Below are 26,287 nucleotides of genomic sequence, written 5' to 3'. Positions count from 1 at the left end.
CAGTGAAATTTTCATGCTATTCAATTTGTCCTAATCACAGTGATGGTCTCATGGGGGACAACACGCCCTCTGACCGAAGCATTTATCTTTTGTGTGACGCAAGCACACAGGCAGCCGGAACGGTGGTGCCTTTGCCTCCTGAGAGATTCGATATGGAAGAACTCTGTCTCGCAAAACAACTTAAAGGGACAATGTGTAAGATTTAGACAGTTTTTCATTACGGACAGCAGGAGGTGCTGCATTTACCTTTGTCCGTAGCTATAACAAACATGGCAGCCTCTGGAGGAGTGCCACCCCCCCATGTAATATTATTTAAGAATAACTAGACCTACGATTATATTGGAAACATACATTGGTCATTATGAACACATTCATTTGCAAGTTTTTGACATTTATAATCATCTAATTTATTCCTTTTTAACGAAAAACTTGTCTAAATCTTACACATTGTCCCTTTAAAGAAAATAGATTACATGCCTAAAACTTTTCTTTCAATAGCTACATTTATCTATATAGACACATTAAACTAATTGCAACATTTTCCAAAATAAATTACATTTTACAACAATTTTCAAAGTAGCTTTTAACAGATATTTTACTTGAGCGGAATCTTGGAATTTATGCAAAGTCACCAAATCTTTTTTTTTGTCTCAAAGGCTGTTGTCATAGCTCTGATTATTCAAGATGGTTCTTTTCCTGTAGAATACAAATGTTGATATATTTATTAACATATATAACATATATATATATATATATATATATATATATATATATATATATATATATATATATATATATATATATATATATATATATTATACACATATGCATTCCTATATATTTATACAAGTTATGTTTATATGTATGTATTTTGATTTAATCCTTTGGATAATGCTGACTTTTTTTTTTTTCTGCATCGCTTCCCTGCTCAGAATAAGAGCAGCAGTGTGTTGAAAGGTCAGGCAGGCTTTTAAAATTTGCCTCAAAGCTATTATTTTAAGAAAAAACGTACATGCACAAACCTTTGCCTACCCTTGTAGTATTACATTAGATGACATAGAATTTGTTTATAGTTCAAGACAAGGATAAAAAAAAATAACATTTTTATGTACAATATATAAAAAATATACAGTATTTCTTCATTACTTATTTGTATGCAAACTTTATATTTGTCTGACTATGCTTTACGTTTTGTATTTGATCATATTTATTTTATTTGGCTTGGATTGGCGCGGGTCTTGAATTAAAGTTGTATACAATAATATTGTTCAGTATATTCATTTTTTTCTAGAAGAATCGTAAGCTGTAATTCCCTTTGTTTAAATAAAGTTATTTTTCATAAAGAGGAGGAGTTAGCCTTCGATTTTTTATATACGTCACAACAAGCTTTGTTTTGATTGGTTCACGCATCCCGTCCTTTACCCCCAGTAGAGGCCATATTTGTTGATGTGTCATACCAAAAGGACTTGTTGGGCCGATCAGCTGGTAAAGACCTACAGAGTCACGGCTCAAAGTCCATTATTAAATTAATCCAAGCTGCCTGAAAATTGTTCCCCTCATGGATTTACCATACTCGGTGGGTGAATATAAACGAATTCCTCTCCAAAACGCTCGTTTCCTTCACGGAAGTAGCTTAGCTTGCCCAGCTGTATGCTAGCTAAATGCTTTCATTATCGCCAGAAGCTTAACTATAAACAGCTTAGCGATACAAATATATCATCGTCCGGCATTGCGATATAGAAACGCGTTGTATTTACATAAAACAACGGCAGTGTCGGAGCTCAACATGCTACGAGCAAGCTATCAACCTTGCGTGTTAACATCTGCACTATAGGCTTGATCCGACTTAAAAAAAAAAGGCTACAAATTGAAACAAAATGCCAGTTCGCAAGCGTATTTTGCTTAGCGATCTTCCTGTTGATTTAGCGAAGACTAAAGTCTTCTTTAATAGTGACTATAAACCCGACGTTATGTTGTCTTGTTTCTTACTAGTGACAGCTGACATCTGTCAAAAGAAGCGTCCACTACTCTTGCTGCTGGAAGGCATTTTTTAAACTGAATCCAAACGATATAGATAAATGATCTATTTTCACAGCGAATTTACCACTTTCAACATGTGTGACAAGATTAGCGGTTTCCTGATGTTTTGTGACACATATCGGTAGGTGAAGTAATTCTAGATGTCCACACCTGCCTTCGAGGTGTTTTGGATGTCCATTCAGTGATTTATAATTTAACAAATGTATTGCCAAAGCAAATCAATTGACATATCTATGGAAATTATTAAAAATATTGAATAGAGGTATCCTTAGGAGACCCAGCCTATTCACCCGTGTGTGGACATTAGTTTTTGGTTTGTGTCTTGACTCATTGGAGCTACTCTACTAAGTCTTACTTAATGTGCTCAGTACAGGACATTCTGGCTTTTCCAATGATCTCATGTGTTTGTGCGGGACGCGATTATCTTTGTTGTATTGCTGAGACAAAATGGATGCAATATTCAATATTGAATAGGCTGTGTTTAGGAGGATCTAAGGACACCAAATTGTTCCGCGTTTCAAAATCTTATTTTTTTGGTTGAGTACTGTATGTTAACTAGGAATTTGTTTTTGGTAGCTGGAGCCATATATAAGGTATGTAAGGCGTGCTATTATTCATGCCGTCACAATGACAGTATTGACTATTGCTGGGATTTTATTCACAACCAGGCCAAGCAGGTATTATGAGTTTATTCTAGGTATTATGTATTGAAAAAATAGCCTCAAACAATATCTTACACTCTTTCCTTCCCCGTTGTGTTGTTCCTCTCTCAGTTTGTCAGATTTGATGCATAGAAGGCACAATGGAGCAACCTGATCCCGCCTCAGATGGAATCATGGTGGAAGGGTCTGACTTGGGGTTGATAGAAGAATCCCCACCATTGAAGCAGGTCCAGAACTGCTCAATGAAAGTGGAAAAACAAGAACTCACGTCTGATTGTAGAGCAGAGGAATGTGAGCAGACAAAAGGTGACTTTATCAAAACAAATGCAGATGTTTTTGCAAAGACTAAGATAGAAGAAAGGGGTGAGCCGGTCTCTGATGACAACTGTGATAGTGTGACATGTTCAGCAGAAAATGAAAAGCCACCACTACCTTTCAATGACGGGTCTTTGGTGGCCCCAGGTGAAGTCCCTTTTGTAGAAGCTGTACTGGCATTTGACAAAGATTCTACAAACAGCATTGAGCCGTCACCGCAGAGCCACGACAGATTAGTCGAAAGTCCGTCATCCCCTTCAGACCACAGCACTTCTAAAAACATACCCCCTGACTCCTCCAGCACCACATCGGGGATCTCCAACGGCTCCTCCAGCCCCACGTCGGACACCGCCATCAGCTCCTCGCTCGGCTCCAGCCCACAATGCGGCGCCAATGTGTCGGCGCCCTCCGATTCCACGTCCAGCCCGTACGACACGGACTGCAGCCGCAAGCTGATTTCGCAGATCCAGCGGTCCTTGTCGCAAGAATCTCTGTTGGACGAGCTGGAGTCGGAATTGATGGCATGTCAGCTTCCTGAAGCTGAGAGAGACGGGGGGAGGAAAGGGAGCCCACCCGTCAATGGAGTCCCTTCGGAGCAGGAGGACTGCATGTTGGTCTTTGAGAAGTGTGTCCAGTACAAGTATACGCAGCAGGAAAAGGTCATACAGAGGTAAACATTTTTCAAAAAAAAATAGTTTTATTATGTTTATTAGCATTGCTCCAAACTCCCATCTTTCAACTTCATATGGTTCAGTTAAGTCATTTATTTGTCACATTTGTAGGTTACTGGGGGAAAACAAGAGGCATCAGGATCTAATCTTGGGCATTTGTTCAGAAAAGGACAACATGAAGGAAGAGCTGAAAAAGAGAGCTGAGATGGAAATGCAGCACATGGGCACCATCAGAAACGTTAGTCCTGTTTTCTCATGTTTCCCTTATTTATTCTAGTTTGACAAAGTTGATATGATTTTCCTTTACCACAGCGCGTGAGATTTGCGTACTCTTATTTGAGAACCACCGTTTTACAGGAAGAAAGCTATGACTATTTGAATATACAATTTTGACCTGGACTAACAACAAGGAAAAGAAAAAAATGTTTTTAAAGGCTTGATGAAAAATTAGGGTTTAAAATTGCATGTTTAGTCCAAAATGTGTTAGCCATGTGTAGGTTGAAATTTACACTGTTTACAAGAAAAAAAACATTGCTGTTTGATAGTGTCTCAAATGGGTGAAAATTTAACAAAAAAATTACAGTGAGAAACCTTTCACATACATCCGTTGGGGCATAACGATCAATAATTTAGAGATTTATTGTTACACTACATATTTTAAACAAAGCCTTCCTGGTTGTATGTGTCACTTTTAAAGCCCGGCAAGGCATATCCTTCACCTGTTCTCCTGTTTGGTACACAAAACTGTGAGTGGCTCTGTTCAATGTGGACACAAGGTCAAGATTTTATCAGACACAAAGAGACTGATGGTAATCATAGCCCAGACCAAAAAGGGAGCAATTAAGGCACACACAGTCCTGCCTTGAAAATAAAAGACAGCTTAATTCCCTGCATAGAGCGGCCCTTTTGTTGCGGGTTACGTGTGCCCGATAACACGTTCACGCTGTTTACCATCCACTCTGTGTTTGTGTCGACAGCTGGAGGGCAGAGTTCAGGAGCTCCAGAAGGAACTGAAGGAGACCAGAGACAAACTCATTCAACAGGACCAGGCGGCTAAGGCTGGCTTGATGCAAATGCAGAAGGAGATGACCTATCGCCTGGAGCAGGTAAAACAGGACCTCAATGCTAAATGGCGATTTGATAAATGAGTCATATTGTTATGGTAAGCCTTTTTTGACTCACTGGTCGGGCTGGTGTGCATGTCTACGGTGCTACTAGCTTCAAGTAATGTACTGATTTAAAAGTGCTTTTAGGATTTCATTTCTTTGCTGAGTTAGTTGATAGCAGCGGTTCTCAAAATGGCGTACATGAAGGCATTACATGTATGTCGTAGTTTAACAGAGTTGGAGTATCAGCAAATCTAATTTGAGGGTTTTTATTGTCATCACAGGAATAGAAGAGTTTTCTTTTCAAATTAAGAGTAAATTAATTGAAACTTGAAACCACTTATTGCTACATTCTGTTAGTGACTCCACTACAAAATTTGGCATTCTTTTATTTCTTTTTTTTTTCCTTACTGCTACATTCTGTTAGAGTGACTCCACTACAAAATATTGCATTATTTTATTTTCATTTATTAATTTATTTTTTTACAGATGCACGTCATCTTAAGAGACAATTATCTATCAGAAACAAAACAAAACCATTTTTTGCACCGCCTATCTTCTGGAGTTTTTCTACAACTATAGTTCCAAAGTTCCCTAAAAAGAATTATTTATTTCTTGTGAGGATATGTGATGAAGAAAATCGATTTTTTTTAATATTTGCTCTGTGTTAAACGATAGTAACAGTAACGGTGAGATGTTAACACATCAAAGTTGTTGTTATTGGAAATAATCACCTGTAAGGCAAATTGGCACTTTTCAACCAGAACCGTGCACACTGGGTTACCACGTTTTTTTTTTCTTCACACCTGACGAGTTTTAATTTCAACGTCCATTGAACAACAAGAGCTCAAGTAGCACCCGTTTTTGTCACGTATTGCCGCCGAGGGCTTTAAAAAGTTGGCCATCTTTGGGGATGAACGCTTCGTCTCACCTAGTGTACTCTTCCTCTGCTGGATAACAAGCAAACACGGAAAATGTGAGGAATGGACACGCCTGTGTGAGACGAATGCGGGATGGCAGTGAGCCAAATGTTCAGCAGAGTTGAAGTCAAGCGCAATTGGCAACAAGGCTAGTTATTTTTAATGAAGGTCTGGGCAATAAATCTAATTTGATTGATTAATCATTTGAAAAGGAAAAGACTTAATAAATTTTGAATAATTACGACCTAATTGTGGCATATAAGCAAGTTATGCACGTTGAACAGCTATTTTTTGCACAAACTATGAATAAAATGACATTAAAACATTTAAAATGAGTACATATTATTGTCTACAATTTTTAGATAGAATAATTTTTTTTAATACATCAAATTTAAATGTTTGGATATGTTCAATTAAAATCATAATAGTCCAGAATGGAGATTTGATTTTTGGGCCATATTGCCCATCCCTTGATGTAATAATTTACATCAGATTTATGTGCTTTTCAGAAATTTAATTACTGTATTTTCCGCACTATAAAGCGCACCCTCAATTAACGACATATTTTGAAACCTTTTCCATATATAAGGCGCACCGGATTATAAGGCGCACCCTTAATTAATGACATATTTTAAACTTATTCAATCACAATATAGTAATACTCAAAGTAATAACTATAATAACTCAAATAATAACTCTAAATTCAGTCAATATGAGCAACCATGTTCAACTGTAAACACACAAAAGAAACAGTTAAAGCTTTCTTTATCAGTTCATTCCCAATCTATGAATCCCAATCTCAATATTGATCCATATATAAGGTGCACCTGATTATAAGGCGCACCATCAGCTTTTTCAAAAAATTAAGGCTTTTAGGTGTGCCTTATAGTGCGGAAAATACGGTAATTACAACATACATATAAGACGTTGGGAGTTATTCCTGACGTATATAGTAGTCAATGGCAATGAATGAGTTAATTATAGCAAGCACATTTTAATGCGGGTATTTATTATTGACATCTATAGTCATCATTGGCACCGAATAAGTTAATTTCCGCAGAAATATGCGATGTGATTTTATTATTGACGTCTATAGTCAACAATGGCACTGAATGAGGTGCTGAATGAGTCAATTACATGACGGGGTATTTATTTTTCAAGTCTTTTTGTCAGCGGCACTGAATGAGGGAGCGGTAACTTCGACTGGCGTTGAATGAGTTAAGAAATATCGGCCGAGCAATAGGTTGTATCTCAAAAACCTGTACGTCAAGGTGCTGTTTTTAATTAAATTAACCGCCCTGACTCTCCTTTCAGGCGAACAAGAAGTGTGAAGAAGCACGACAAGAGAAGGAGACCATGGTGATGAAATATGTCCGGGGGGAAAAAGAAGGTCTGGACCTGAGGCGGGACAAGGAGAGTTTGGAGAAGAAGCTACGTGAGGCCACCAAGGAAGTTGACCGGCAAGCCCTCAGAGGGAACCAGTTAGCTCAGGAGAGAGGCCGCCTGCAGCAGCTCTGCGACGCCAAGGTTTTTTTTTTCTCTCTTTGGGAAATTATCATTTTAATAAGTCAAAGATGTTGCATTGTTAGCTCCCGCAATTATGATGTTCTCAGGAAGGCGAGGTGAGTCGGCTGACTCGCGAGGTGGAAAAGTTGAAGGAGGAAAACAACTCTCATCTTATCAAGGTCAAATGGGCCCAGAACAAACTCAAGAGTGAGGCTGATGCACACAAGGCAAGTGTTTGTTTTGTTTGAACAAAGACTTTACCTCATTCAGTACCAGCTATTTTTAGACTACTTTCGTTTGGGAAAAAAAAATACTAAAAAAGTGTCCGGGACTGAACGTTTTGGACTGTGAAGTCATATAAATAGGTCTTTGGCGTCAGATTAGTTATTTTGTCGACCTGTTTTATAGTGACCCTGTTGCTGACCTAAACAGAAGCTTAATTTTAAAAATATTAATAGAAATACCTTATTTTTCAGGTCTATCAAGTTTGCAGCCCCCCCCCCCCAAAAAAAAAAAAAAAAAGAAAAAAAAATCCCCTTTAATCAGGTGAATCAGCTGACTAAAGTTTGAATTCATTTGGTGTACAAGTTTGTTGTCTTAAAGGGAGTATGTGTAATTTTTCGCATGCACCCATTGGAGTTTTAGGGGCATTACGGTAAATGCGGCAATACACACTCCTCCTCCAGCTGTCCATGGCTATAACAGACATGGCGACCTCCGGAGGAGTGCCAATCCCCATGTAATAAAATTGAATGATAACTAGACCTACGATTATATTTAAAACATACTGTTGATCGTTTGTCATTTTGACATTTGCAAGTTTTTGAAATTTCTAATCATTTAATATTTTTTTAATTAAAAAACGGTCTGAATCTTTCATATTGTCACTTTAATGTGCATTGTTGTACCCTGTTGTACAGTGTACTCGAAAGCTATTTCCCCAAAATATGATTGGTTCATTGCTTTAATGTCTGAAAAATGCAGTATTTGATTGTAGGGCTACAACAAATGATTATTTTGATAATTAATAAATCTGTCAATTTATTTTGTTGATTAATCTGTAATTCGTTTTTTAAATGTTTTAATTTCTATATCTTTATTAATAAATAATACTTTTTTTCACATTCAAAACTATGTGATGTGGTCTGTAATGTCGGAAAATAAGCAAAAATATGAATCAAAGCAAACGATTTATTTTGATTCAACACAATGAGTTTGCTTTCATAGACGAATCGTCATTTGAGAATATTACCACTCAGAATATGAAAATTCTAAGCATTGGAACGTTTCCAGGACATTTTTTATCTACGTAAACGCTTAATCTATTACATTTAATAATTACTGATTAATGTGATACTTCGTTATTTGGCGATTAAATGGTAAATGCCGCATTTTTTCATGTAAACGCTTAATCTATTACATTTAATAATTTAATTTCTCCCAACCTTCTGTGATTTCTTTGCACAAAACAACCTCCAAAAATGGGTTGTTTTGTATAAAATCGGACCCAATTTTTGAGATTGTTTTGTCCAGAATATTTGTGCCAAACGACCCTGAAATTTGGATATAATTGACCCAATTAATGTTTTTTTGCACAGTCGTTTAAATACTTTTGTCAGAATTATGCAACACACCAATGAGTAAACAGCATCCTCAATTCTATTTATCACCTATGGCAATTTATGGTCACAAAACGTTATTTTGAATTGCAATCAGGAATCACAAGCGTTCTCATCAAACGTTAATTAAATTGACTCCACTTTCATTTTCTGACAGCCATCTCAAATGTTATTTTAATGTCGTGTTGTCTTCATTTCGATTCAGCCGCCTTGTTTTTAAGAAGCGGAGGGGTCATTTCAAATTGCTGGAGCTGCTGACAAACAACATGATTAGTTGTGGGTATTTTAGATGTGATTGACAATGAAATGGGATGAAAATTATACAGTAATGAACCTGGGGGAAACGCGTCATTTAGGCTGCAGCTATTTCTTGATAATGACTGTTTGAGGGAAAAAAAGGTTTATTTTCAGCCCCCCCCCAAAAAAAAAGAAAGAAAGGCTCAATAAGCCATCATATTATGAGATGCTCACTTAAAAATTCAAATCCGCAGTCCATTTTGTACTAATTGAATGATAGTCCTATAAAAGTCAAATGAGAATCGAAGTTTGGCAGAATCTGTCGCCGAATGAATGAATCATCTTTCCATCTGTGTGTGCAGGAGTCGAAAGACAAGCTGAGGGACATCACGTCCAAGTTGACGCAAGCCAAAGAAGAGACCGAGCAGATCCGCAAGAACTGCCAGGACATGATCCGAACATACCAGGTCGGAAACATTTTCTATTCTATTCATTAGATAAAAGGGCCAAACGCAATCTGTTCTGTTGCTGGGCGACCTTGCAACAGAAAGAAATTCCCTATTGAGCTCAATTATCCTTGGAATATTTTGTTCCAGAAACCAAGAGCTTAAAACCCTCTCTGAGCTGTGCACTTTCGAGTAAACAGTTGAAATAATTGTAAACTGGCATTTTATTTGCACCTATATTTGATAGTATCGGTCAAAAGTTTAAAAACACCTTTGTGTTTTGTTTAGCAGATAGAGATCCTACAGTGTGCATCAATATAAAACTAAACAAAATGATTGCATATTAGATTTTGCAAAAGAGTCCCTATCAAGTAAGGGAGCAATACATTGCTTCATGTTTTGATTAATTTGCTCTTAATTTGAGAAGAATAATATACTGTTATAACTGGTATTATAACTGGTATAATTTAATATTTATATGATATTAATTTCAATATTTCTCAAAGTCCACTTCTTCCAATCCTCTTCCTAGTCCAGGTGTCTAATTCATTATATCGGGAGCCGCACCGCATTGTAGTTATAATTTTTGTCAGAGGGCTGGTATGATTGTGAAATCAAATCAATTTTAGGTGTGTTTGTCACACTTCTAACTAGTTTTGAAATAAGAGCCTGCTAAACACTGTTCAAAAGAGATATTGGGAACACAAAATGCATGTTATTTTTACCCCCAAATTTTTAAATGTTGAGGACAACTTGCAAATTTAGTATTTTAACCAGAAACTTGAAGTTTGATCAGGATTTCGCGGGCCACATAAATTGATCTGGCGGGCCAGATATGGCCTCCGGGCCTTGAGTTTGACACCTATTTCCTAGTCAGATAATTTTCTGAGTTAAAAATATCCACCAATTTTGGGGGTCAAAATGAATCTCTTTTTTTTTTTTTAAACAATGCCCCCCCCCCCCCCCCCCCCCCCCCCCACACACACACACACACACACACACACACACACTCACAAATAAACAACTCAACTCAGCTAGCACAGATGTAAAATCATTGGTGATGTTGATGAAGTGATGTTGCCAAAATTTGAAAGCAATATTCTTATTCTGTGAATTTATCTGTTATGGGTTGCATTTAAAGAGCTCATTCCACGTTTTGTGGAAAATTCCACAAAGATGGTCGCCCCTTTGAATGTTGATAAATATTGTTTAATCAAATAAATGAGCAATTTATTTTTTTAGAACATATACAATTTTCCTTGATTCTTTTTTTTGTTTATTAAAGGGGAAGTCAAGCCCCACTAATGTAAATACGATTAATATTGTGTTTGTGGAATTACGAGGGTGTCCATTTTGCCACTTGTCGGCAGCTGAAAATTACTCAGAACAGGTAATAACCAATCACAGCTCAGCTTATGAACGTCACATTTCCTAACTCAGAAAAGAGATGAGCTGGTATTGGTTGACAAGTAAATTTTTCTGCTTTATTTATAAATACACAAACATAATATTAATCTGAATACCATGTTTAGAATGCTGGACCACCTACTGTATAACAATTTTAAAAAAAAAGGGGTTTGACTTCTTTAAATAGTATTGCATTTTGGGGTTCAAATCTAGCCAGAGGTTAATTGAATAATAAAAAATATTCTTTGGTGTGAAAGTGATATGAAGGCAAGACAATGAATGACACAATCTTTAATTATTATTTGTCCCGCAGGAATCAGAGGAGATTAAATCCAATGAGCTGGATGCGAAACTGAGGGAGACCAAAGGAGAACTAGCCAAACACAAGCAGGAACAAACGGACCAGTTAGAGGTGACACCGTTTTGTATGCATAGAAAACGACTTTGATGTGTGTGTTTTTCACCCAAGTAGCACATTTATATGACCTGATAGTTGAAGCACCAAATTGTTTGTTGCATCACTTTTATTTCATCACTTTGAAAGGCTTAATTGCCTCAGCAAGGAACAAGTGATACGCATGTGCACAAGCATGGACTTAATCCAAACACAATGGCCTGTATTTTTTCCTTTTTTTTTTCCCCCCCTCATCCTCTTTTCTAAGAGGAAGGACACTTTAAAAATAAATGGCCTAGAAATAATCAATATGAAGCAGAGCATTGGTACAACAAGCCCAGAAGACATCACCCACTTCCTGTCTTGCCGCCGCCTCGCTCATTTACCCCAAAAGCCTCAAATTGAAATGCATAAATAGAAAGCACTTAAAGCTGCCGTTGTTTTGACTTAGATGTCAACATTTCAATTTAAATGTCGCAATATTTTGCGTAACCAACCTTCACATTTAATACACTTGCTAGTGCCTCCATTTTGAAAAATATTGCTGCCTCCTAATGAAGAAGTCATTCAAAAAAAAAACGTTTTTGATTTCCTTCCTTTATGATAGTTTGCTATCCTCAAGAGACAGCTCATAAATTATACAAAACAAAACTCCCATTAGCATCAAAATAAGCGGGCAAGTCATGAATTAACGGAGCAAATATAAAATGCATTTTCCTCCATCTCATTTAGTGGCAGGTTGTCGTGGATACGGCGGCCCACTAATAGCTTCTTGGAAAAGTTGACTCGCGACAGTCCTGTTAATGGCTTTGTTTAAAAGATGAGACAAAAACATTACACGTCGCTTTCATGTTCATAATGGGCGCGCTGCGCAAACAATTTTACATAAAGGCAACACTGATTTCAAAGATGCGGCTATAAAATTAAAATAAAATAGAAGGCGCTTTATATTTAGCGCGGGCCACAGCCACCTACTCATTATTATATTATAATAATTTAATACATGTATGTATGTATGTATATATATATATATATATATATATATATATATATATATATATATATATATATATATATATATATATATATATATATATATATATATATATATATATAAAATCAACAATTTGCCTCATGGAGATAACGGATTTTTACATGTATTAACTATCGAAACTCGTCTGAGAGATGTAGATATAAAATATAATGCAAACACGCAAATATCCCAAAGTATCATTGTAAAAGATTTTCAAACTTAATATTTTGTAAAAATTCAAAACATGGATACTGTATAAGAATAAAAGGCTGATTTATTTGCAAGCAAAATGTGCCAGTAAAAGAATCCACACGTTGTGATAAATACACGTTATTAATATGGGGTGACAAAAAAAAGGCATAATGATTTTCCGTCGTGAGGTGCACAATATCACCTTAGATTATTTGAATCTAATATCAAAGTCCAAACATGGCACTCACTCACTGCCAGCCCAGTTAAAATGGATTTATGACTTAGCTGTTAATGGCAGCCAAGTAAAAATGAGTCTTTGACATCGGTAGCCGTCTTTGGCAGTGAATGACTGAATATTGTTTGAGGAATATGAATTAATCATCAAAAAATCACATTTTCATCCATCGCAGGGGAGCGGCCATTCTGCCACTTGCTGTCGACCAATCACAATTCAGCTTGCAAATGTCACATGACCAAACTTAGAAAACAACTGAGCCATGATTGGTCCAGCAATATTATTCAGATGCCGTGATTTGACTACCAGAACACATTTAAGAAAATGTAATACTTGACTTCCTTTTAAAAAAGGAAATAAAAATTTGACAATAATCCACTCATTGATGATATCAATAATCAAGACATTACAATGAAATTTCACCTTATTGGAAATTGACTTAATATGAAATACATAGTTCACATCAAATGCTATTATTTGTGTCTTTTAGCGGTTAGGCTCTCAAGTGCCCTTCTTTGTGGGAGATTTTGAGGTTGAGAGATTTGCGTTTTTTTTTCCAGGTGCATCGCGTGAAAGCCAAAGAGCTGGACGACCTGAAGAGGAGTTACAAGGAGAGCATGGACGAGCTGGACACATTACGCACCAAGGTTTGTGTCATTGCACGGCTGCATGATGCCGCCAGCCACCGCCACGCCTCCTTCAACGGGCTTGTCACGCTCCGCAGTTGAAGTGCCTGGAGGACGAACGCCCGCGCTGGGAGGACGAGCTGAGCAAGTACCGGGAGATAATCAACAGGCAGAAGGCAGAGATTGGACGCCAGAGGGACGAGCTGAACAAGATGGCCGCCCTGGAGGAGCAGCATCAACGGTATTCTCGCACGACACCCCGGATGGCTTTCGGCAGCCCGCTCTGTTTTTTTCTATTTCAAATCAAACATGAAACATGACTCACATTTGAGGTTTATGTTAAAAGGTAGCACACAATATTTTTGTGAGGGACAAAAGAAGCTTCATGAAGCACTTCTGGTGGCAGGGGAATACAAAATGGTAACAGGAAAAATGTAAATGAAAATTTGATACAGGATTTTTTTTTCAATTTTAAAATGACTAACAATTTAATAATTGTGTTGATTATTAAGTGAATTAATTTCTGAATCAGCTTCATAAATAAACATTTCCATCCCATTTAAAAACAGGAAAACTTCTCAATAGTGGTGAGAAAACCTAGCTTTTTTTTTATTATTATTTTCTTTTTTGGTCTGTAAGATTAGAAAATAGCAATCATTGTTGTCCATCATCAAGGCAGATTTTTAGTAGTCTTACTTGGTTTTTACACAATGATAGTCTGCTTTCACAAAGGACTAAATAAATCACATATTTACTGATGAGTGGCTGAAACTAAAAAAAACTGAAACAATTTTGTCTTGAAATGATTAGTCATTAATAAAACAAAAATAACATTCATTTGACTCTCAATTAGCTGTCGGTAATTAATTGTTCCACCTCTTAAAGGTTACATTACTAAAAAAAAAAAGGCTGATGTCAAATAACAAAAGTTGAATGTGACAAGATTTAGTTTAGTTTAGATTTATTTAAACAAGAAAAGTTTAATGATTATTTTTACAGGATGTAAAAGCAACGTTTAGAGTAGAAGAAGAAAGTTATAATTCACTTTTTCACAGAATATGCTGAATATATGAAGTTTTATGTTACCTATGTTTATGTTTTCCTATCGTGTTAATATTTTTTAAATAAAATGTCTTATTTGAAGGAATAACACCCTCTGGTATCGTTGCAAATTTTCTGTGAGCATGTCACTGCCATTTTACATTGACCGTAGCATTAGCATGAACTTTTCTTTGATTATAATTCTTTTCTAAAATGGTGATCACTATTAAATTTTGATTAATAGCCCAGCTCTACTTCGGATCCGTGTCATAGGCTTTCTTGGCTTTGCCCGTATTCCCCGGATGCTTTTCAGCCTTCTGCCCTACTTCTTGGCTCATTTGACTAATCAGTCTATTAAATTCCGAGCACACCTCTCTCCAGTTGATGGATTGTTTTAATGGGGCGTATTGCAGGGATCGAGAGGAGCTCACGTCGCGATGTGACGAGGTGGACTCGTTGAACAACCAGATGGCCGACCTCCAGCGGGACGTTGAGGGAAGCAGGGAGCGCGAGGCCGAGCTGCTGGGCTTCACCGAAAAGCTCAGCAGCAAGAACGCCCATTTGCAGTCGGAGAGTAACGCCCTTCAGGCCCAGGTGGATCAGCTTGCCGGCCGCTTCGCCGAGCTGCAAGCCAAGCTGGAGGAGACCAACAGTGCCCTGGACGACAAGGTGGGGGAGCGCTCGCTGATGGATGACCGCGCCGGTCGCGCCTGAGCGCAACTGGTTAAGCCTTTAGCCTCGGCTAAATGGTTTTGTGATGCTCAAGTGTTTTTTTTGTTGTGTTACTACATAAAAAAAGAAAAAAAAACAACCTCTGAACAGGTATATGGTGTAATGCCATGAAATCCGATGACAAAGGCATTTTTCCTCAAATGAAATGACCTAATCTTACCCAATTAAAAAATAAATATAAATAAAATGTGTATATATATTCTTGTATAATAATAATAAAATTGGAAATGTTAGCCTTTACCGTGATTTTAAAAAACTAAAAATCTATTTTTAAAAATATTATAGTTATCAAAATTATAATTCTAAAAATTAAATGTAAATATTTAATTTTTTGAAAACATAATGGATATAAATTGATATGTTTTTTACAATTTTTCCATTTGGAATAATAATTGCATTATTTCATAAAAAATAAAAATTGACATTTTATGAATGCCTGGGTTAAAATATTCAATAACAAAAAATAATGTATCTTTAAAAAGTATTGTCATAACATATTGTTCTTATACTGTATTATTTTGTAAAAATAAAACTTGATGTATGTTTACTGGTACTGTACCTTAATTTTGTTTCTTTAAAAAGTCATACCGTACTTTCCTTCCTATATTATATTGAAGTCAATATATAATGCAAAACAAAATACAAACAGTTAGTTTAATGTCATATAAAGTAAACGGAAAAAAAATTGCTCGCTCACCAAGGCAGCAAATTTTCACGCTATTTAGGACAGAACATTTAGCCAACGTGGTGAGGCCTTTTATAAAATGTCATATTTTCAACTAAAATAATAGACAAACATACGCAATACGCCGAGTCGACTCATTTTTCGAGTTGCTATAGTTGTACACAAGTACGAAGAAAAAATTTCATTTTAGGTGAAATTTCATCCCTTTTTTTATACTTTTTTATACGCTGGATTGCTCCGCCTTTTAAATTAGCTCTTAGTTACTCATTCTATTATGAATGTTGATTTTTGTCCCCTGTCCTCCATTTTGCAGTCACGACGGCTCAAGCAGGAGGAGGTGCTGAGGCTGCAGGAGGTTCGGGGCCTGCAGGAGGAGAGGACGGCGTTGCAAGGCGAACTGAGCCAGCTCAAGACGCGAGTGGACGAGCTGAGGGACGAGCTGGTCACTCAGAAGAGGAAACAGGCGGCCAATATCAAGGACCTAACAAAGCAGCTAACGCAAGGTCAGGAAACAACCATCAAATTCTGACCGATAAGGACATAATTAACGTGTCCTTTTCATGCATAGGTTATCAAACTTTTTCCATCAGGGAATCCTTTCCAAATTTTCACAAGGGCTGCCTCATTATCCCGATGCTGAGTGCGTGGGACAACAACGGTGGGCTGACGGCTACAGACGTTAAAACTAACATCTGTTTTAGGCGGGACGTCAGTGAATAACTTAATTTACAGAGATGCTGAGAGCAATGGCATATCTTAGGTTATAAAAGGTTGCCTATTTTTGAGGATCTGAATTGAGATTTGATTTACTAGCTTTTTTAGCGTTTTGACAAAGCTTATATTTAGTTTTACATTCATATGGGGCATTTATCCTACCTACTGGTGATTATGCATCAGTAAAGTTGTTTCCAAGATTTAAATTTCTAGTGGCTTATCCTCATAAAAAAAAAGCGGCATTGATGAAAGTATGTGTCAATGGCAGCGAATGAGTTAGTAGAAAAATGTAATTTTATATATATATATATAGATATATAGATATATATATATATATAAGCTAAGTATAATTAATTTTCCTCGGGCAAGTTCAGCGTTACGATTGCACATGCTTGAAAGGTAGTTCAGGTTTCCTTAAGTCAGCTTGTGATCATTCCTCGAAGTTGGTTAGGCTTGATGACAGCTTTTCTGAAGTCTTTTTTTTTTTTTTTTTTCTTGAGCTTAGCATGCACTTTCTCCACCCACGTTACTTTTATTAGCCCGGACGTGAGGGACATAATAAGATTGGCGTCAATAAAAATTTGAGGATTTGAAACGTGTGCGATAGAAGTGTGTTATGAATAATGAATACAAGGGATGTGAAGGTTAAGGTAATTAGGTGCGAAATGAAAATGTTCAGTTTGAGACAGAAATAGATTGAGGCCTAGAATGGTAATCAGTAGAGTGCAGACCTCTGCTGAGGCTGAACAATACTATTTTGATTAGGACAAAATTGTTACACTGTTGCACCCCCCCAATATCGTGAGTGTTTTTGTTGGAATTATACAGTGGTGATTTGAGTTAAGACTATTTCGCTCTATGATCATGGTTGTGACTCAAATTATCTCAACAGTCCTATTGAAATGAATCAAAATGCTGTTAAATTTTTACATCGACCGCCATGATTTTCCATCATCAATGCAAAATATCACAGAAGCTTTGTTTGTCTATCACTAATATTTGTGCTAATTGTTGGCTACCTTCAACTGAATCATTACAACCAAGTGTTTCATGAAACTTTGCTTTTCTTTTCTTTTTTTTGTCTCTGTGTCTCAAATTGAAAATGTTTTTTTTTTTTTTCTCTTCTGTCTGCTCAGCTCGAAAGCGACTGGACCAAGTTGAGAACGGAAGCTGCGATCGCGACGGTGGCAGCATGGGCAGCCGATCGAGTTCCTCAGGTGCTTCATTGGGTTTGTCCCCAGTCCTTCATCATACTAGTGCCATGATCTTCTTTGACACATGACAAGTACCGATAATGATGATCACAAAGTGTTAGCCAACAACTTAGAAGACCTGTAACTCCTCCAAGGCTCCCTGAACACGCGTCACGGAGGAGCAGGCGAGGAGCGCTCGCCGGAGAGCCATTTGGGTCCCTCGGTGGTGGTGGCAGACAGCTTCCCAGAAGTGGACAAGGCCGTGCTGGTGGAGCGCATCGTGCGTCTGCAGAAGGCCCTGGCCCGCAAGCAGGAGAAAATTGAGTTCATGGAGGATCACATCAAGCAGCTGGTGGAGGAGATCCGCAAAAAGACCAAGTGAGTGCACCAATGCATGACTTTACAGCCACATTGCTTTTATTTATTTATTTATTCATTTAGCTAGAAATATTACTAAAACCGAGAGGAAAAAGTTATGAGATCTCCATCTGGTTCAATTAAGTGTTGCAAGGTATGCAGCCGAGTGCTCCGGTTAGAGAACACAGAAATGTTTTGCATTTGACTCGTTTATTAATTGCGGCCTTTTGGCATATGCTCACAAGCATAAACTTGGTGAAACACGAATGCTGCGTAATTTCAAATATTTATGGGAAAGTGAACTCGAGCCGGAAAAACAACTGCTTCGAGCACATTCAAAGTTACACTCACGAGGCATTCACCGACCACTCACAATGTGAGAAATCTGAAACACATTTTACAGGCAACAAATATATAATTTACGGATGTGAACACAAGAAAATGTGATTAGTTTACAAAAGATGAGATTTATTCTGTTTTGCTTTAGTTTTTACATTGTTGCCAAATTATTTGTGCATCTTAAGCTGTAACATAGAAAATACCAGAATTTGACCCCAAAATTAAGGGTGCATCGTATGTGCTGGTGTGTCTTATATTTTGGGGAGTTATGATAATTGGTCAGAGCCATTGTTTAACAAAGTTATAAAAATCCTCAAATTTCAGCCTCTCATAATTTGCATGAAAATGATAATTTTACTGGGCCGTGAAAACAGGATGAAAAAAACAAGAAGTGATGTCGTCAGTGAAGCAGTGCAGGGTAATTTTCACCCTATTTTGCATAGAATTCTCAGTTTTTGAAGCGTACAGACTAAAACTGAATATTACGCTGCTAAAGTTTTGCTTCTTTCTTAAAACTGGGATTTCTGATCAGTTGAAAAATTTGTAGAAAAAAATACTAAATAAGATGTTGACTTTGGGTTTTTAGCGCATTGTTTATTTATTCTACAAAGAAAAAAAAATGTTCACTGTTTTCTTGATTCGAAAACGGTCTTGGCAATAAAACATACGTTGCTTTTTGCCCCGCCATAGTGTAAATGATTAAGGCTGCATTTGTAGAGTATGAAATAAGCAGCATAATCCACCTGCCACAACATTTCCGAACATAATATATAGAATCAATAAATCATAATTATTTTACGAGTTATTAAATACGATCAAAAGTATATATGCAAATTTTCCTTTCATTAATACTGTTTAAAAAATGATTAGGCGTGTTTTAATTAACCACTATTGGAAATATGTCATGTCTCTCGCGATCCTCATTAGCACTGGAATGACCTTGAAGGACAGCATATGCTTGGACACATTAATGACAAGTGGCCCCCCCCTCCCAACACGCTAACACAGACGCTTACAAATTCTTACCTACGCGTCATCTGCGCGCCAACATTCATTAAAATCTATTTATAGCGCCGTCGCGGGAAGCCTCAGAATGAATTAGCATGCATCTTCGATGATTCACATTCACGGCCGTGGCCTCGGAAAATAAAAAAGTGCGTGAAGGACGTCGGCGCAATAGCGCCCAAGTGGACCGCTGCCAAGATGCAGAAAAGTGGGTAGTCCCCCGCCTTTCCCCAAATCGTCTCTCATAGCTGCTGCCACCAAATTCATTTTAGTCTAATGAGCAAATCCATCCAGTTAAATCCATTGATTAGCAAATGGTCTATGAAAAGAGTCCACCGGGGTGCGTTATCAGATTGCTCGCAGCAAATATTCGTCAATTTCCATTTTGGCTCAACCTACATTACAATTCAGGACAGATCCCACGGTCGGCTAGCTAAAAATAGCTTTGTGAAATTGGCGTTTGAGTGGCAAGGAGGATGAGGGAGCGGCGTGGAGAAGAACGTTGCCATTTTCTTTCCGCTTCACACCAATTTGGTCAACACCTGCTGGTTTAAATGAGAGGTGCGTGGGCTTTAATAACGGACGTTGGATTTCGATTAACACGTTTAAGGTGTTGATGGCTGAAATTAAGGCCTGGGAGTGCTGAAATTTTCAGCATATTGTTGACGTCACCAAGTGGTGCCATTCTATTGGCCAGTACCATGAACATTTTCTGCTGAAAAACAAAGCTTCATGAAGCACGTCTGATATTTTTTGACTCCTAGATTCAAAGAAGCAGGGGTAATTTCATACATCTCCACTGCGCTCGTTCATTTTTAACCATCTAGAACAGTGGTTCTCAACCTTTTTTCAGCAATTTACCCCCTGGGAAATATCTTTTCAGCCATGGACCCCTTAACCAATTCAAAGTGTTTTGGTGTTAAAAAAAAAAAAGACTTAAAACATGCCATCACTGCCTGATTTATTAAACTGTACACCCTTTCAAACTTCATTTTTATTGGTCCTCAAAAATCAACAACAAAAATCCACAATAATCAACCTAAAGTGTCCTCTTTTGGATCACAGAAGAAATATGTTATAAAAAAGAAATAACTAAATTATTTATTTTTCCAGAGAAAATAATCACTATAAAGTGTCAGACCTGTTCTAAAAATATATATAAATAAATATTTGTCCACAGAAAAATATTAAACAGAAAGTGTCCTGTTTGGGGATTTATTTTTCACAAAAATAAATAATTAACTTAATTATTGATAGATATTTATCCACAGAAAATAATCAATATAAAGTGTCAGACCTGTTCTCAAAAAGAAATAATTACGGTATTTGTTCACAGAAAAATATCAAACATTCAGCATCCTGTTTTTGGATTACAGTAGAGATGTATTCACAAATATAAATCATGAACTTAATCATTAATAAATATTTGTCCCCCAAAAAATAATCAACATGGTCAGACCTGTTCTCGAGAAGAAATAATCATGAATAAAAATTTGTCCACAGAAAAATATTCAACTTAAGCTGTCCTATTTTTGGCTCATTGTAGAGATGTGTTCACAAAAATAAATAATTAACTTGACAGGTAACGAGAGGTGGAACAAGAACAAGTTGGGTTGAACCATCTAGTATGGGAGATAATCTGAGTTTTTACAATAATGAAATTGAATAACCTACTGAACATAAAATGTGTTTTATAAAGTTATTTATTTTTAAAGGATTTTTGCATAATTGTTTGTTTTATTTAAAATCTTGAATACCCCCCTCAAGTTCCTTCAAGTACCCCCCAGGGGTAATAGTCTACCCATTTGCGAACCACTGATCTCGAAGGAGTGAAAAAATTCCAGGGACAAAATTCAACATTCATAATAGAATAAGAATTTCATTGTGTGGTATAATAATACGATACATAAGACAATAAAACTCTTGAGTCTGGCTTAGTGGTTTCTTCCTTGTGATCCGCGCAGAATCATCCAGAGCTACGTGCTAAGGGAAGAGTCGGGCGCCCTCTCGTCGGAGGCGTCGGACTTCAACAAGGCCCACCTGAGTCGACGGGGGGGCATCATGGCCTCGCTGTACACCTCCCACCCGGCCGACAGCGGGCTCACGCTGGACCTGTCCCTGGAGATCAACAGGAAACTCCAGGCCGTGCTGGAAGACACGTTGTTGAAGAACATCACGCTCAAGGTCCGCTCACGAAAGATGGACTTCACTAATGGAGCCTTCTGGGGTCATCAAATTTTTAAACCATCATAACATTACGTGCGCTTTAATATTGTGCTTTGAGCGCACTGGGTCTCAAATGTGAGTTTTTAAAATTTAAAAACTCACTCTCATGCTAATCTTTAAAATAATCCTTCAAAAAAATAATGATTAGATTATGTAAATATCTCAGAAAATTATACAATAAATTAGTTAAAAGAATTGTATACTCAGTAGGCAATTCAATTTCTTAAAAAGTTAGCATCCCTTATACCAGAATGGTATGACCCAAACTGTCATTTTCTCCCTGGCAAAACTTTTTTTATTTACTATGATCCCAAAGGAGGACTTTTTATGTCAATTCTACTTTTTATGTGCATGAATCTTTTATTTATTCCTTCATATATTATCTTTATCTTATAATCTTTAAAGCTGCAGCTACCGATTATTTTATCTATCATTTCATTAATAATTTTTAGCAGACATGATTCTGTTTGATGAAAATAAGACAGTATATAAATAATAGTCATAGGAATGATAATAAAACATTCATTTTATTTTGCGGTATTACTGACCGACCGAATCAAGTAAACAAATCTTAGAAAAAAAAAATTAAGGCATTTTTTGCACCGTCAATTTGAAAATAAATATTGTGGATTTGAAATGAGGGATGGAAATGAACACGTTTTTATTTTCCAGGAGAATCTGCAGACATTGGGCGCAGAGATTGAGAAGCTGATAAAACAGCAACGAGACCCCGGAGATGGAACGGGAAGGAAGTAAGTGAAGGATTGGGGACTACTAGAAGGATGGTCTTAGGAAAATGGGGACGCTTTGACTCATTTTACATCCGACACATGAAGGACACACGCAAATGTTTCCAGTAGCATCCTTTGGTGGACCGCCTCTTTTTGGTCTTCTTCTGGTCACGTTCCGACTTACTTGAATCGTTCTGTCAACTTTGCACCTGTTTGGGTACAGCGGCATGAGCCATGTCGTGATTTCTCAGCGGATCTATTTTGGCGGCCATCTTTCTGAATGTAGATTCACTTTTGTGGAAGTCCTCGCAAAATGGACCAAATGCTTGCGTGTGTGGAGGTCATTTTGTCTCCAGGTTCTCTTTTCAACAGCAGCGTCCGCCAAATAAAACCTCAACGCCAAAATATTTTTGGAAAGTCAAAAAACTGCTTGCCGTACCCCGTCAAAACATAGCACTCCATTATGTCAAGCAGCAGCCATTTTGTGGCGTGTTGCTAAGACATTTGCAAGCTCTTTAAAATGGAAGTACATGTACATAATGCCAGTCTGAATGTTTTTTTTTATGTATTTTTCTGTTTCACTATGATTTTAATTCCCCGTCCGCTCATTCCTGGTTTTTGTTTTGTTTTTTACGTATTTTGTGAATCTTTTATAAATTGTTAATTTAACTCAACTTTGAAAGAATGACCTCAAATATTTTTGCTTTTTCCTCTGTCGTCGCAACAAATTGTTTTCCATCGCTTGAACGTAATGATTTGACAAAAATACTAGTGATACACAAGCGAAGCTTCATGAAGCACCTGTAATATTGTGTGACTCCTCTAGATGGCACTCTTAATTTAAAGAGACAGGGGATAGCCTATACTTTTCCACTGCACTCTAGTGAAGTCCAAATATAACACAGGTGCTTTATGAAACTTCATGTTCCCATCACTACATATCTTTTTTAAAATCAAAAGCAACATTTTTCAACATTTTTTTTTTCTGTGTGCGCAATAAAATCAAAACACCATGTTCTTCCCCCCACAAAAAAGCAACTGGTTTATACGAGTTAGTTGCTGGTTAACTCGTTCAATACTGTATTCAGGATTAAACATAAAATATAATTTTTTTATTTGGCTGGCACAAAATAAATTGATAATTTACTGCCATTGACGGCTATACACGTCAAAAACCCATTTTAGCTTGGCAGTGGATGTTAACAAATTTCTGTGACACCCCTTTTTCATTTCCTGTTTTTTCTGTTTTGATCACATTAAAATTAGATTACTATTAGAATACATTCACAGACTGCAGTCAGTTTTACGCACGTTTTTTTTTTGGGGGGGGCACAGGGTTTTGCTTCTCGAAGCTTTTTCTTCACTCACAATTAATTCAAGGAAAAATATTGAAATACTTATTTGTATTTTTTCATGCGGCCGCATCACTACAAGGGACGTTGTTTTGAATGTAAATTAATACTCATCTTTTTTCTTTTTGCTTTGCGAGGAAATGGCTGAAATGTTGAGGTGTTTTTTTTTGTCATTGTCTTTCTTTGAAGTGTCACTAAGACGCCGGATCTCCTGCCTAGTAGTTGCAAACCGTACAAATGAATCTGTCCAGGGACAAAGTGCAATGCGTGTTTTCTCTTTTAGTTTTGGATTTGTTTCTCATTGTATTTGTCTTTCCGGGTCCGACCTATGTTTGCTCACCTTTATGTTTGATTTCCGCCGGCGTTTGGTTTACACCTCACGTCGGCGCCGGACTTAGCCCGTCTTATTGGCTCGGACCGCGTTGACTTTGATGATTGTTCCATTGGGCGGCGTAATCGCTCTTTGCTTTTAGGTCACACGCGCGCATACGAGATGAAGGGAAGGACGGTCAGTCGATACAAAAGGTCTTTATTTGATCCCGTCTCACGCGGCGTCACGGAAAACGGGCCGGCCCCCGAGTTAGATTGCGTTTGGAGGAAATCGGATGAAAATGTAAACATAATACACTCTCCCATGCGGATATCTCGCAAAATGGCCGCGTCGGAAGAGCGGAATTGATGTGCCAGTGCCTTTCGTACAGAACCCAGCGAAGCGGGTTATTGCCACTTTCACGCGCTGAAATTGGATAATTCCATGTGTGACGACGACGTCTGCACCACCAACAATTGATTTCAACATGACAGTGCTGGGTGAGTGAGTGAGTGAGTATTTGTGACTCGGTGAGTGAGTGAATTCATGAGTAAGCAAGAAATTCAGTGACTTTTGTCTTTTTAAGTGAGTGAGAATTAATGACCGACTATTGGTGTGAGTGAGTGAGTGAGTGAGTAAGTGAGTGAGTGAGTGAGTAAAGGAGGGTTTGATTTAGTCTTTGTGATTGAGTAAAATACTGAGAACTCGTGGTGAGTGAGTGAGTGAGTGAGTGAGTGAGTGAGTGAGTGAGTGAGTGAGTGAGTGAGTGAGAATTATGACTGACTGAAGATTTAATTGACTTCGAATTGGTGACTCAGTGAGTGAGTGAACTCATGAGTAAGCAAGGATTTGAGTGACTTAGTCTTGGTGGGTGAGTGAGTGAGTGAGTGAGTGAGTGAGTGAGTGAGTGAGTGAGTGAGTGAGTGAGTGAGTGAGAGAATTATGATTGATTGAGGATTTAACTGACTGAATTGGTGACTCAGTGAGTGAGTGAACTCATGAGTAAGCAAGGATTTGAGTGACTTAGTCTTGGTGGGTGAGTGAGTGAGTGAGTGAGTGAGTGAGTGAGTGAGTGAGTGAGTGAGTGAGTGTGTGAGTGAGTGAGAATTATGATTGAGGATTTAATTGACTGAATTGGTGACTCAGTGAGTGAATGAACTCATGAGTAAGCAAGGATTTGAGTGACTTAGTCTTGGTGGGTGAGTGAGTGAGTGAGCGAGTGAGTGAGTGAGTGAGAATTATGATTGATTGAGGATTTAATTGACTGAATTGGTGACTCAGTGAGTGAATGAAATCATGAGTAAGCAAGGATTTGAGTGACTTCTTGTCTTGGTGAGTGAGTGAGTGAGTGAGTGAGTGAGTGAGTGAGTGAGTGAGTGAGTGAGTGAGTGAGTGAGTGAGTGAGGATTTGCAGGTATGAATGAATGAGGATTTGTCAGTGAAGATTTGTATGAGCGTTTGAACGTGTGCGCTAACGGTTGGAAAATGCCAGCTTTTAACACGGAACCCAGCCAAGTGCAACACCTGCATCCACTTTCACACAGCATCCTGATCGTGCATATCATTTACATCAGCGTCTGGTGCGAAGTGGCAAACGAAATCATCTATTACAATCAGCGTGAAAAGGGCTTCGATGGGATTGCCACTCCTTTGATGAAACGTGATGAGGGTCGCTTTGAACTGACGCCTGCAAAATGTGATTTCTTATTGCTTTTGTCTATTTTTTAATTTGAATCAATTTTCTGGTTCTGTGCAATGATTTAAATGGGCTTTGTCGGTGTGGAATATTCAAACTGTGATTCTAATATACAATTGTAGATACTTTTGTAAATACTGGATGATGTGTATATATGCTGTATATATACAGTATGTGCGTGTCTAAAATTAGTGGCTCCAGGGAATAAAATGACATATGTCTTAACCTTCTGGTATGTTGTTGTTGATTTTGCTATTTTCTACCTCGAGTGAATGACATCAAATTGAACAACTCTGTGCGCCCCGGGCAGATTGATTCCTTTTTGTGGACGAAGCAGATTTATAGTCCTTTACCCACCAAAAGGAGCGCAGTCGGCAAAGCTGGAGGTCACACAGCACGGCGTACGGGAGGATTTTAAGTGCGGCGAGAATTCCTGTGTAACGTTGGAACAAGAAGAGTCAACACGCACGGTGTGGCCCAGTGAGCATTAACATTAT

At 37.6% G+C, this 26,287-nt stretch overlaps 1 protein-coding gene across 1 annotated transcript; it reads left to right on the top strand.

The window, feature by feature from the left end:
- Window positions 1-1,448: 1,448 nt before the first annotated feature.
- Window positions 1,449-26,015, top strand: ccdc186 (coiled-coil domain-containing protein 186). Its single transcript, XM_088438502.1, has 16 exons — window positions 1,449-1,576; window positions 2,814-3,687; window positions 3,800-3,926; window positions 4,666-4,794; window positions 7,029-7,241; window positions 7,328-7,447; window positions 9,439-9,543; window positions 11,243-11,341; window positions 13,344-13,430; window positions 13,508-13,650; window positions 14,864-15,119; window positions 16,181-16,370; window positions 17,718-17,798; window positions 17,930-18,152; window positions 21,440-21,659; window positions 22,374-26,015. Exons 2-16 carry the CDS (start codon window positions 2,843-2,845, stop codon window positions 22,455-22,457), a joined length of 2,922 nt encoding a protein of 973 aa, XP_088294628.1. The 5' UTR covers window positions 1,449-1,576; window positions 2,814-2,842; the 3' UTR covers window positions 22,458-26,015.
- The last annotated feature ends 272 nt before the right edge of the window (window positions 26,016-26,287 follow it).

Source organism: Hippichthys cyanospilos, chromosome 17 (assembly GCF_059441005.1).
Source record: "Hippichthys cyanospilos isolate Australia breed blue-spotted pipefish chromosome 17, RoL_Hcya_1.0, whole genome shotgun sequence".
NCBI classification, from domain to species: domain Eukaryota; kingdom Metazoa; phylum Chordata; class Actinopteri; order Syngnathiformes; family Syngnathidae; genus Hippichthys; species Hippichthys cyanospilos.
The sequence above is the reverse complement of the archived record's forward strand: the minus strand, read 5'-3'. Positions and strand labels throughout refer to the sequence as shown.